The sequence below is a fragment of the Columba livia genome, chromosome Z, assembly GCF_036013475.1.
Source record: "Columba livia isolate bColLiv1 breed racing homer chromosome Z, bColLiv1.pat.W.v2, whole genome shotgun sequence".
Classification (NCBI taxonomy): Eukaryota; Metazoa; Chordata; class Aves; order Columbiformes; family Columbidae; genus Columba; species Columba livia.
Window position 1 is genome coordinate 49,954,193 of NC_088642.1, and position 14,148 is coordinate 49,968,340.

At 40.6% G+C, this 14,148-nt stretch overlaps 1 protein-coding gene across 3 annotated transcripts in view; it reads left to right on the top strand.

The window, feature by feature from the left end:
- Window positions 1-8,494: 8,494 nt before the first annotated feature.
- The window catches only part of MFSD14B (major facilitator superfamily domain containing 14B), a 32,154-nt gene continuing 26,500 nt past the window's right edge, over window positions 8,495-14,148 (top strand). The window contains exon 1 of one of the 3 annotated variants that reach the window (XM_065045783.1): window positions 8,495-8,795. In XM_065045783.1, coding sequence (XP_064901855.1) covers window positions 8,622-8,795 — 174 coding nt within the window. In that variant the 5' untranslated portion in view covers window positions 8,495-8,621. The remainder of the gene's footprint in view (window positions 8,796-14,148) is intronic. The other 2 variants (XM_065045782.1, XM_065045781.1) reach the window with 2 other exon arrangements.

Here is a 14,148-nt window from a genome sequence, read left to right on the forward strand (position 1 = left end):
TGGAACCTCTTATGTTCCAGCTTAAACCCATTACCCCTTGTCCTACCATTGTTTGTCAACGAGAAGAGCCTGGCTCCATCCTCGTGACACTCAGCCTTTGTATATTTGTAAACATTAATAAGGTCACCCCTCAGTCTCCTCTTCTCCAAACTAAAGAGACTCAGCTCCCTCAGCCTTTCCTCATAAGGGAGATGCTCCACTTCCTTCATCATCTTGGTTGCCCTACGCTGGACTCTCTCCAGCAGTTCCCTGTCCTTCTTGAACTGAGGGGCCCAGAACTGGACACAGTATTCCAGGTGTGGTCTCACCAGGGCCAAGTAGAGAGGAAGGAGAACCTCTCTCGACCTACTACCCACGCCCCTTCTAATACACCCCAGGATGCCATTGGCCTTCCTGGCCACAAGGGCACAGTGCTGGCTCATGGTCATTTCTCTTATATGTCTAGAATAAAGTTAGAACGAGAGAATGAGAGAGAGAGAGAGAGGAAAAGGAGAGAGATAGGTTAAGATATCAGAAGAAAGATAAGATCTCACCTCTCTGTTATTCCAGCTTGTGGTGGGTACAAAGCTTTATTAATGTCACACAGCACACATATACACACAAATAAAAAAACCCACACAAACAGACCAAAAAAGTGTCCCAGCTGAGGAAGTTTTTATAACCCAGTCCATTTGCACATGAGATAGGTGAACGTGGCTCATCTCCTCCCTCTGCTTGTTTTTCATGCTAATTAAGAAGATTGTACCAGAAATGAGTTGGTGGTCATAAAATTAGTGGGATGGTCACAATGCTGACCACAAGTGAGTTGTTTTGTCTGTTAAGCGTAGCTTGTGGTTCATGATTTTTCCTAGCAGTTGATTGTCCACTAGATGACCCATCTTCATCACCTCAGTTAACCAGGAATGAGGACTGAGACCTTGATAGAACTGTCTTTGTGTAAAAAAATTACGCCTTTGTTTGTCAAAGACCTTGAGGCGAAAATATAGTGTCTGCCTTCACAGCCATCTATCTTTTCCTGTCCAAAGTTGCAAAAACCAGCTGTTTAAGGCATAACATACACTGTTAATGAGTCATTTCTTTTGCAAAGGATGGTGGGGGACGCTTCATAACTGTCATACATGGGTTTACAAAAGGATGGGTCCACAGACTCTCCAAACCTCCTTGCTGATGCTGCCTTGTGCAAGAGGTTGCAAAGGGGACCTCCTCGCATCCTATCCACCTGCATTTTACTGTAGGCCCATTATTTTCCACCTCTCATTCCATGTCATTTCCTTCTGCGCTGGAGAGGGAGGGGAGGGCATGGGGTCAGGGGCTGCCCATGGTGGTGGAGGGTGGCTGCTTTCTACTGCAGCTGGATGACTGGACAAGGAAGCCAGCAAGTCGCGACACACTCCTGTCTTCTCCCTCCTCTACCCCTGAGCTGTACATTTGCCAACACTTTACAGGGCAGATAAGGTAGCACCAACCACTAGCCCATGGTGGTCTTAGAGGGAGCGAGCAGCTGCTCACAGACATGGACAAATGGAGCTTTGTGCCCTTTAACACTGGGTACTCTGTGGCTGAGCTCCTGGCACTAGCCTGAGGGATGCACTGACAATGCATGAGTGGGCAGAACACTGGTGGTGGCCAGCATGGTTGCCTCACGATACGTGTCTCATGGCCATTAGGAGGCATGTCATGGACAGTTTTGGTGTAAGACTGGGAGAGCCCCAGGCAGGGAGGCAGGGGCTACCAGTGGCAACAGAATGTGGCTCCTTCAGTTGGTGGCTCTTCTGTCTTTGACAGATGCAGCCCTAGACAGGAACATGAGCAGATCTCAGCACACTTTTGTCCTCTGCCGTTCAGCCAAGGAGTGTTGCACCTTTCTACAAGGATATTGAGCTAACCACAATGAAACACCTTTTCCTGCCTTATTTAGTACGCTGTGATAGTGTCACAGTCCTAAAAGCAGCTGGCAGGTCCCCACAGCCGTGGAAAAAAGACGCCCTGCAGCAGCCACAGTTTTTGTATGAAATTTATCCCAGAATGAAAAAGAGTTTATAAATACAAATTTTCTGATTCAGTAACCCATTTTTTTCCTGAACCTGATTTTCCTGGAGTCTAGTTTGCTGTGACTGATAAAGTATCAGTATGACTGATAAAGACTGATAAATCTGTGGTATGGGATTCTTCATTCAGAATGGACCCAAACCAGTGTGCAAACAGTTTATACCTTTAAGACTGTTCTAGGCCTATGCATATGTATTATTTCACTATGTAAGTGCTCCTGAGTAGTGGTAAGAGCAGGTAAGTTTTTGGAAACAAAATCAGATTTTGATCAAACCATGATGTTAAACTCTTTAATTGTGCAGCAGCTGTACTAAATGCATGATCTACAAAATAACTGCAGAAGATCCAAATCCCAAGGTATTAAAATATACAAGGCCCAAGTGATTTTTAGTTAAGGTTAAACTTCAAGCACAGAGAAGAAATAAAAATGGCAATTCTAAGCAAAACCTCAGTTTCTTATTTGTGGCTCAAACAAATGTAGCAACACAAACAAAAGTTTCATCAAAGCTGAATTACAGTGTAGTGCAGACATGCATTTGCAAGACATCTGGAAAGCAGCAGGTGAATGGACTAATGTATCTTGGGACTGGACGATGTCCAATGGCTTCTTCTGTAATCCAGTTTCTATTTGCTAATGCCGTCTTTGAACAATGGGGGAAAAAACCTTAAGAAGTTCAGCAAGAACATTCAAAAATAAAATTGATGAACTAAATTATTTCACTTATAGAATTGGGAAGAATATACTTATTGTTATTGTTTCGTACAGTAAACAACAGTACTTTCGACATCTCCCAAGCTAGAAATCTCTTTTCTTGAAAAAAAGTTTAAATATTTAGAATCAATGAGCTGAAGTGAAGTAAAAACCCACTCTTTTATGATCTTTTCTTTCTTCCCATATTCTGCTGTTGTAACTGTTGTTTTCACTCATAGTGTAATGACTGACGATCTGTAGGTTCAGCGTATTGCCAGAAATTCTGTTCTCAAAAATTGAACTAAATTAGAACTCACACTATGGCTAGTGAAGGGACATGTTAAGTCACTTTTTAAAACTGAGTTTTGATAAGTTTTAGATAATTTTTTAAAGTTGCTTGATTTTCTAGTACCTCTTACTGGAACTTAGAATATTTGATAGTATCACTGGATTACTTTTAATTTCACTATATTAAAAACTGTGGATAGAAGTGATTTAGTACTAAATAAATTCAATAGCTTCCCTAGAATGGGGATGACCCTTGAGATTTCTATCATGCTTCTTAAAGCGCAGAATGCAAAGGCATTACTATAATTATTAATTAATTTTTTGTAGAAATGAAAGTGCACTAAGCATAAAAACAACAAATATGGTAATAGAATATTAATGTCAGTTTTTTAATAATCAAAGACCGGGCAACATAAAAAATTAATTTTGTCTATTGATCTCAATTTACTTTCACGGGATTCATGTGTATGCATTCTTCCTTTTAGTTACTACATTTGATTAATTCTTATTCGAGAAACCTCTAAAACTGAACCATAACAAGGACCTGAGAACATAATTATTGCTTACATTCAATGCCATTGTTTACTATTTGCCTTCACAAGAATTTAACAGTTATAGAGCACCCCTGTGCTAACCAGACTTCCTTCATAAAAACGAACAAACAAATAAGACTTCTGTTTCAAATGTTTCATACATTATGGCACCAATGATGTTACTAATTCCAAATTAGGACGATTTGTGCCACAGTTTTTTTCCTGTAATTGCTATGTGGTAGCACATCAAATGGTCTGCAGTAGTGCTAGGGACAAAAAAACCCAAACAACAAACCAACAAAACAAAAAAAACCCCACAATCACAAAAAAAAAAAAAAAAAACCTAAACAAAAAAAAAACCCAAACCAAAACCAAACCAACAAAAACTAACCAAACCAAAACCAAACAGAAATGTAACAGATTTTTGGCCACTGAAATCTACGACCAGTGACAAAAGTGCCCCAAACACATCAATAATTTACTCAGATAAAGCTATAATAGCTTGTGCTGAATGTAAGAATAATAATAAAAAAATATGCTGGTGAACTGAAGAGATAAACAGAATATATTCTAATTGCATAAAAAAATGTAGGTAACTTGAACCATAAGAAGCAGAAAAGCCTGCCTTCAAACTAGGTCAGAAAATAACTCTTCCTCTGTAACCATAGCCCCATCTAGTGGGACTCCTTTCTAATAGGTGATAGGATTTCATCTGTTCCCTACTCTGACTTTGAGTACTTCGTGTTAGTAAAGACAAGCAAGTAAAAGTGGGAGATTCCCAGGTTTTACCTACACAAGATTTCTCCTTAAAGTATGCTATCTTTTATGCTGTTATAATTATCACTAACAAAGGGCTGATGCATGCAGGGAACTATCTACTGTATTATCTGGATAAGCTCTGAAAAAGCTTAGAGTAACACTGTGGAAAAAAAAGTCAAAGTACTTAGTTTTAAGAGACATAACTGATTATATGTCGAAAAGTACAATGCAGAAGTACCGTCAGTTGATGGTCCCTAGAACACCCGGGCTGCATGGACTTCCTTCAAAGTTGTCTGTGTTCATAGGAAATTAATAAATTACAAGGGTGCCCAAGAGCCTAACAAAGGTCATATTACTTTAGTGAAGGTTGGTGACTAGATTATAATGAATTTGAATTTCATCAGTCATGAATTCTGGCAGTGTACCAGCTAAACTGCAGTATAAGCACATTTCACTCCTACCTTTACAAAGAAACTGAAGAGATGGCTCATCAGTTTTAAACTCTTCTCATCAGGAGCTGTGATGTATGGAGTAGAGGGCAGAGGGTCTGTTCTGGTCCATGATACCTATAGCTCACATTATTGTAACACATAGCTCACATTGAATGCAGAAACCAGGTCCACCCTGCAGACAGAATGAGCTGGCCTGCTTCTTGAACAACATTATTACTTCATTGATGGGAGTCTTCAGGTTGTTTTTATTGACAGCTCACCAAGTATCTTCATCAGCACCTTGCCAAGACAGAGTACTCTCACAAGTTGCAGTGATCACTCTAAAGCTCTGCCTAGTTGGGTTCAGCCAAAGACATAACTTTTTCTTTTCAAATTATTGTTATCTTTGGTATTTCTTTGATTGGGAACAGTGGTTATCAGCACTGACATACTAATTGTTATCAATTTTCTAGAGAGTATTGTCCTGGTTTTGTTGGAAACAAGACCAGTTCTCTTTCAGTGAACTTTCCTTTAGCTAAGTTCTTCTAAGTGCCTTCTAAGTAACTGCACTTCTCTGAATCTTTAACTGCATGTTTTTCGGACACTGTGCTCTGGACTGATAAGATGATCAATTGAACGCATGAAAGGTTCATGTTTAGATTTATTGCTATAACAACTAAGAATTCTGATAACATTCCACAATTGAGAGGGGCGTATATGCAAGGAGGGGCAGACAGAACAGGTGACTAAAACTGATCAACCGAGTATTCCATCCCATATACATCATACTCCCTATAAAAGAGGGAGATGACAAGGGTCTCACTCTCTTCGACCATGGCCGGCATCTGAAGAGGACCTGCCTGTCATCCCTGTGATCACAGGCCTACTTCCAGACCCTGCATCCCTGAATCCAGTTTCAGTTTGCTGTGAAGTTTCACCCAGGACTTCTGGGTGCCTGCCCTGCAGCTGCTGGAGTGACATCAACTCATATAGGCAAAGCTGTTCTACCCCAGGAAATTCAAGATTGGTTTTGTATATTTTGTATTATATTTTCTCTATTTATTAGTAGCGCTAGTAATGCATTTTAAAACCTTTCTAACTTGAAGTCTCTCTCCCTTTTTCCTTCCTATCACCTTTCCTTAGCAAGGACTTTTCTTCTCCTATGCGGAGAGGGTGGGGGATTAACCGAGAGCATCTGCCACGGCTTATTGCTGCCTTACAATTAAACCTTGACAACCCAGTGACACAAACAGGGCAGTGGTTCTTCCATCAGATCAGCTGCTGGATACTTGCAAAGTTGGTCAGACAGGGCTATTGTGATTTCTGTTTCAAAGATCCTGAGTCTGTAAGACTACCAATACTTGAGTCTTAAAATAAGAGTAGATAATGCAGAGCTACACTAAACTTCCACATATCCTGGTTCGGAGACATTAGTGTGTGCTTACGGAACGAGTGGAAAATATAAGCAAAACCAGAGGGATCTTCCAGTAAATTCACTCATATTCGTGCAGCCAGCAGCTTAGGGACTTTCTATTGCTTAATGGAGTTTTATTCCACAAATTTGTCTAACTGCCTTTTAAACCACTTGTACTTTCGAACCAAAATGTCCCATGGAAATGAGTTTCATGATTTAATAACAATTTGCCTGGAAAAACACTTGTTTCTGTTTGTTTTAATCTTATTACTTGATCATTCCATTTAGTATCTCCTCTTCCTGCATTTTAAGAGAATATACCAAGTAATGATAACAGACACTATCCATATCAGTCAGGATTTTATAATTGCTATAGTGTCATTCTCTTCCCTCAGTTATCTCTCACATACTGAAACCATTCCATGGTTCTGCTTATCCTGGTATCTATGTTGTACTTTATTTCTCTTGTTAAATACTTCCTTTTGGAGATGTGGATGAGAACAGCATAGAGACTTCATGGACTCATGATATGTTAACGTAGTATTTTCAACTTTTTTCTTATCTAGTTATCTCCTAATATTTTCAAAAATTCTGTTTTCCTTTTTAACCACTTCTGAACATTCAGAAAATTATCTATACAATTTATAATATCTTTCCTAAATATATGTGTATGTATTGCATATAAATCGGAATACTTAAGTGATATATGTAAAAAATTTTAATGATGAAGTTTTCAAAATACAATTATGATTTCAAGTACATGAACCTGATGTGGTAGCCAGGAACCTGTCTGCTTACAAAAGAGGATGTATTAAGCTTGGAAATTCATATGTTTCTAACTGAGGAAACTGAATTTAAAAAATTCTCAGTATTTTGAAGCCTATTAATTAAAGAAAAAACAAGCCAAAAGAAACCATTCAAAACTGTAAGGGAAGAAGTTCCTTGGCTTTCAAGTCAATAGAAAAATGCTCAGGTCTCCAAAGAAAGCACAAGTATTATAATTTTTCATAGTGGTGACTACTTTTGAAGAAATGAAAAGTTTTTGTCAGAGCTTCTAGGCTACCAGAACAAAGCAAGCAGAAAGAAGGTGTGAAATTCTGGACATAATTGGCTAGGGCTGGCTAGGAAAAGTAATTTTAAAGAACACGTGTTGATCTACTAATCCCTATATAAGAAAGATAATTTGCGCAGGCATGTTTAAGTGAGCCCGGAGACACTAATGAATATGTAACAGCTGCCGGGGGTCTCTGTGGGGTCTGTAAGTGGGCATGTTGGAAAGATTGTGCCCCCTGAGTGCCCCAGCTAATGGGAAAAGGAGGAGGGACCGCTTGTGACTGGGGAATAAGTACGTGGGGGCTGTGCCTGCTGACCCAAACCATGGTTTTGACAGACCTCATAGGGACTCCTGTGGGTTCTCCCTGTATTCAAATGAAGTTTTCTTTTTTTTTTCTGCTTTACTCCTTTGTCTGCTCTTTGAACATTTACCTGTAGCAAAGCCATTTTCTGCACACTTTAAAAATGCCTATGTCTACTTTAAACAAAAAACAGCTTCAAAAAAGGTCATTTAGAGAGAAGCTTTCAAGTCAACACAGGCTACTTTACTAAAAGAGAACACTTGTTAAATTGCTGTGTAATGTACCATGGAAAATAAATTTCACAATGCACTGTATTTAGCAAGCATATAGCTTGTTATTCACTGGCGAAAAAGACACACAGCAAATAGAAAATGGCATTTTAAATTAACATTTATTATTCTAGCAGACTGAAGATTTCCAATCCTGTAATCTGCCTGGAATTTAGCAGAGAACACCCAATGTACTAGGGAAAAGAACGGCTTGACCCCAATTAACATATCAAGGCAAAAGGAAGGGTGAAGGCCTCTAAGTGTTGGCCACAAACACATTTCCAGTTCCCTGGTCAACAGCTTATTCTGGACTGGTGACTGGCCTGCTGTATCGTTTTTTCATGGTCTTTTTGGAGTCATAAAATTTACTGTCAGCACTACATCACCTCAACATACTGCATTTGGTGAACTCAAAGGAAAGCAGCCATACTTCTTAACAATAACTTGTGATAACGATAACCTGCTGGCCTCGCAGCACCTCGGCGAGAGAAAACCCAGCTCGCAGTCACACTTCGCTGGTGACGAAGGGCCACGGGGCGCAGCAAGGCTTAACGAGGACGGTGCACCGCTGCGGAGCGGGGCGCCCAGCGGCGCCCAAGACTCCATCCAAAGGGAGGACCACCACACACCTTCCGGCCGCCGCCGGCGGCTCCGCCAAGTCGCAGCGGTGGGGCGGGCCCGCGCGGTCACATGAGCCCGGCGGCCGGGCCCCGCCCAGGCGGCGCGGCGGAGGCGGTGGCTGCGGGGGGGAGTGAGAGTTTGGCCCCCGCCCGCCCGGCCCGCACCCGCTGCTCCTCCGGCCTGGCCTCTCCGGGAGGATGGTGGGAGCGAGATGAGCCCCGAGCCGGAGCCGCCGCCAGCCCCGGCTCGGGAGGAAGAGGAGGAGGAGACGGCGGCGGCACCACCACCACCACCACCGAGGGAGGGCGGCGGCGCCGCCGCCAGGCGGGGCGGCTGCATCATGCTGGTGAAGAGGGTCGGCGCGAAGGTGGGCGGCGGCGGCGCGGTGAGTGCGGGACGGGTCTGGGGGCGCTGGGCCCGCGGGGGGCGGTGGCGGCCCTGGGGATGCCGCCGCGGTGCGGGCCGGGCCGGGCGGCCCGTGTCGGCCGGCACACGCCGCGCTTCCTCTCCGGTGAGAGGCCAGTTTCCCCCAGAGCGTCGTCCAGCTGCCCCGCGGCCCTGGTTGCTCTCTGGGTGCCGGGGTGCGGCGGGTGCTGGGCCCCCGCAGGCTGCGGCTGGCGGCATCGCGGGCCGGACCGGCTCCCGGCCGCACCGCCTGGTCTCAGCGTCCCCGGGACGTTGGCAACTAGTTTATACCGGGCAGAGGCAACACCTGTAAGGAGGTGGTTGTAGATAAGCTCTCTTTAAAGTGTGTAAATTCGAGGTGCCTGGAAGTAGAGCTCAGTTTTCCTTTTAGAGTTCTAGGAGGCACCTCTTGCTGAACCGAAACTACAGAGTTATTATGCAATTTTAATAACTTACTGCTCTTTCTGTTTCGTTTCTTCCCACTACATCAAGCATTAAGATGGCTTTGTGCAAATAAAAGGAGATGGAACGTAGTAGTCCTTATGCTTACTCAAAAGCATCTCTAGGAAAGTTGTGTTTGTGGCACTGGTGTATAATTGCTTTCCAGGAGAAACATCTTTCAAATAGCTTAAGCGTTTCCCTTGGTATGTGCGTGCTCAGAAGATGCCTTAAAATCAGCTCTCCTGAGCTTTCTGCAGTAGGTGGGGACAGGTGACTTATTTCAGACAAGGTGTTTTGAGCTGAGATGATATAACCCATCTTTTTTTTTTTTTGGTAGTGAGCCCAGAGCATAAGATATGAGTAGAAGAACCTATAGGAACACACAAATAATGTATAATATTAATTTGCTCAGAAAATCAGATATGCTAAAAGCATTGCTTATGTCAAAAGTTTTTTAAACAATGTTAAGTTTGTGTCAGGGTGCCGTTATCTGCAATATGTGTCACCTACCCTTGCACAGTTAAGCTTCTCTGCTATTGGAGAGAGGATAGTTTACTGTCTTATGTTAATATGAAGGAAATGAACTTGTAATATCTTTAGCTGAGCATAAATAGTGTAGCATTAATGTGATATCGTGGCTAGAGTTCAAGAATGTAAAAAAAAAAAAGTGTTGAAACCATCCGTTTGATGTCAGTTGGTCCTTTGTTCCTTACTCATATCTGGTGAAGGTGTTAAGGTACTGTTAAAATGTGATTAACATAGAGAAGATGTAAAAACATGTTCTTCTATGCAATTCATTGGTCAAATAAGTTATTTTATGTAACTTAATTCTGAAGTGACTGATTCACACTTCTTGTAATTGATCACTTCTGCATTCGAGCCTTTCAGTTTTCTTTTAGAAATCATTATGTCTTAGGTTAGACTCCTTCAGAGGTGTAGCTGTTGTCTGCTGTATGGTATATTTGCTGTTTACCTTCGTGTGCAGCAGCTCCCACTTAGGTCTTTAGGCATACGTGACACAGTAAACCAATCTGAAGTCATAATAGAAAAGTAATTCTAGAAGAAGCCTGTTAACTTTTTTGTTCAGAAAAGTAACTTTTCAATTTTATCAGCATGGATGATGTGGTGAAAGGAATAAAGGATGATGTCATTATATAGAAGAAAAACAGATTAACTTATTTAAATATGAACAAAGGGTAGGAAATTAAGAGTACAGGTACACAATTAAAAAAATAACTTTGATATCTCTGTCTAACTTTGAAGAAGAGTAAAACTCAAATGGAAGATAAATTCATAACTGACAAAGGTGCTAATCTGTTTTTTGATTAATGGAGGGAATGTTTGTTAAAGTTGCATTAAGGATTAAAATAATGCTTTTTAGTACTTAAAATATGCTGGTTTATAGTTTGAAAATACAGGTTCTAAATTACATCAATTTTTAATTTATAAAGTGATCTTAGGCTTTCCTTTTTGCCTTTTTTTTTCAGTCCCTCACTTCTAGTTGTGCCCTTAAGGGATGTTGTGTTCCTGTTATGTGTCTGCTACAAGGGAAAAAGACATGAGGCTGTAACCTTCTGTACATTGGTATAGCAGTATAAGAGTTGTACTTAGATCACCTTAGGTCTGCTTCACAACTTTTGATGTCAGAACGGGCTGTTTCCTACTTCGTTATTGCAGTTCCTGCACCTCCCTGTGATTCTCATGTGGCTGTCATAATGCTAGCACTGTCTCTGCCTAGACTTTGTTGAAAGAGCTTATTCAGACTAAAAGATGAGGGCCTGGATCGTGGCTTTGGATGTAATTGCAGAGAACCCTTTGATATCAGTGGGAGTGCATCACTGACATTTGAAAGTGGGTTCTTGCGTTTTTGGCTGCTGACAGAAAAAGTAAATATAGAAATGAAATTTTGGTGAGCTGCTTCTTCAGTCTGTGAAGGATGTTTTAATTTTAATTTTTCTTCTGATTATTTTGTCACATCAGATTGATGGGACAAAGTGGAAGAATAGGGCCAAGTTTGTCAGATTGTGGAAGGCTTTCTTCCCTTATTCCTCCAGCTTGAGAGAACAAGCTTCTGGTTTTTGAATTATCTGTAACCAGCATCCTGTTGAATGTATTGGCTTCACTGATTTGAAGAACTAAAATATGAATGCTGCACAAATGACATTTTATTAATTGAGTTACTTGCTCAAAACTAATAAGAACAATAGTATTTGTAAGTAAATTCTGCTGGAACTAAATCAGTTTCCATTGGATTTTAGTGAGTTCAGAAGTTGAAGCAAATGACTCCATGGACTATTTTTTTACTAGTTATGCAATCTTGTTTCATCAGAATGATGAACACTGGTAGTATAAAACAGCGTGAGATTTAGAATATTCATACCACATGCTTCATTTTTATGCAACCTATTGTCAGTAAAATAATGCCACGCTAAGGAAGCTTTTTAGCAAAATACCGTACTGTACTGACTAAACAAAGTGCTCATGTAAGAAGTCCCTAAATAGGATATCTAAGGAGAAAACACACCTAAGTACCTCTTTGATCATACATTAGTTTCATGTTCTTGGACACTGTAAAATATTATGAAGCCCAAGACCTCTGTGTATTTTAGGAACACAATGAAAGCATTCTGAAGCTTGAAACTGTACATCTTCGAAGTTTGCCAGCCTTTATTCATTCAGCTGTTTTTACACAGTGAAACACAACTGGTATATATCCAAAGAATTACAGGTTTTTACCCTTACTGCTAGCAATTTTTTTTTTAATACTTCATAAGAAGTAGAGCGTGATGAAATTGAGGCAGCATGATTAAAAGTTATGAGACTTTACTGAAACACCTTTCAATCCAGTAAGCTGGATTCTTAAATTTCTTGCTTGTAGGATTTATATTGAATTGCTTGCAGTAAGCACATTGTTCAGATTAGCAGTTTGGGTATTTAGTGCTTTGTGGAGCACTATATTCTCCTCCACAAAAATTATTTTTCCTGTTAAATCTGTATAATTAGACATAAAGTGTAGCCTTCTCAAGGTTGCCAGTGTCACTCTGAATCCTCCAATCGTGTTAAATTAACACTGAGGCTGAACTCTGAACCATTTCCAGGAGTGATTAGTGGCTACCTTTAAAAAATACTCCTGCATATATTCGTGCCGAGAGAGCACTTCTGCTGTTCTGAGTTTGCTGGAACCTGGAGGATCAGCAGCAGCACTCGGGAATGTGTTGTGTCCAGAGAGAAGTATGCTAGGCTAGAGCAATAGAAACTTAATTATATAAGTAAGACTTGATATTTTAGCAGTGAAGATCCAAACTTAACCACTGGGCAATGAGTTTGAGTAATTGTCCCATGGAGAAGCATGTGGATTAACTAAGCAATCTGTGCTTTTTAGAGGAATTTCTCTTTGTTGTACATCCGTCTACATTTTAGGAAGAAAACTTCAACAAAGGATAAATCAGCTTACAATTCGGTGTAGCGTAATATGGTGGTTATTTATTATTTCTGTAAGAAGTAGATTATTTAGACAATGCAGTACTGTCTAAAGCTGAGCTTTCAGAATGTGACAGGGCATATGGTGATTTGTTCTCTTGGATACTCTTACTATCCTCGGTGGCCTCAGCTTCAAAGGCTGGATGAGAAATGGTGTTTCCAATGTTTTATGCACCTCAGAATGTTCCTCCTTCATAAGCTTGTCCAGTCTAAACTTAGAGGAATGTATTCCCAGCAGAAAAAAAATGATTTGACGTGACATTTTGGACCCTGAGAGTAAGTTGTGTGAAGAGCCAGGCCCTGTTTTACTTATTTTCTTGTATTGTAGTGTAAGAAGGCAGTGACAGTTGTTTTTCCATCACTCCCAGTTCAATAAACCCCAGTTGTATTTTTCTGCAGATGTTTTGACTGCAACTTGGAGGAACCTGCTTTGGCATTCCTCCATACCTTTGGCAATGTTCTTTGTCCTTCTATGGGCCTCTTGTGCTTCTGTTAAATAGACTTTTCAACAATGTATTTAGCGTTAAAGCTGCTGAACAAATCAAGCAGTCATGGGATGAGGAAAGATCTTTACTTATATCTAATAAAAATACTTAGAACACCAGGAGCAGAGGGTTAGCAAGGCAGGCACATCACATGCTTATGCGGTAATACACTGTTAGGAAAAAATACTATCATTATATCTTTGAATATCCTTTGGTAAACTATTGCTGAATGCTAACCTGATGTCTTTCGTGAAACTATTTTCTCCAGGATTGCATTCCTAAGTAGTAGACATACTATATGTGGAATTGTTTTTTTTTTTTTAATGTTTGCATTGTTTATCTACATTAATTTTCGTCAGCCATTTGATTAGTTCTGTTGATTCCATCAACTTATGATATTTTTCACTGTTGTCCTCTTTCTTCTAATGTGAGTTATGTTTCACGTGTTTTACAGCCCAGTGATGAATGTATTGAATTATGTAGACCTGAGGAGAGCCCTGGGACTCGTCTGGTAACTTCGCTCTGCTGTGGAAACAGATTGTTGTTCATTTGGTTTTGGTGGTGTTTGTTTTTCTGCTTGCTTTGAGAACCTTTGCTGTGCGTGCCTTCTTGAGCAGGTTTACTTGAATTTTCAGAAGGCTTATTAATGCAGTCTCCCTTACACATACGTGTTCTTTTGAGAACTCCAGGAACTTTTTAAGACCCAATTTCTCTTTACAAAATCTGTGCGGGCTTTTCCATTTTCAGCGGGTTGTGGTTTTGATACTCTAGACCTGTGGAATATGATTTAGTGTAGCTTTTTCGTGAGAGAAGGCATCATGATCTTACTGTCCAGGTACAGTTCAGCTTAAGGTATTTCTTTTGGAACTGAAATGCAAGTTTAGACAACATGTAAGCTGAATTAGTTATTATTTATATTCCAGCTCA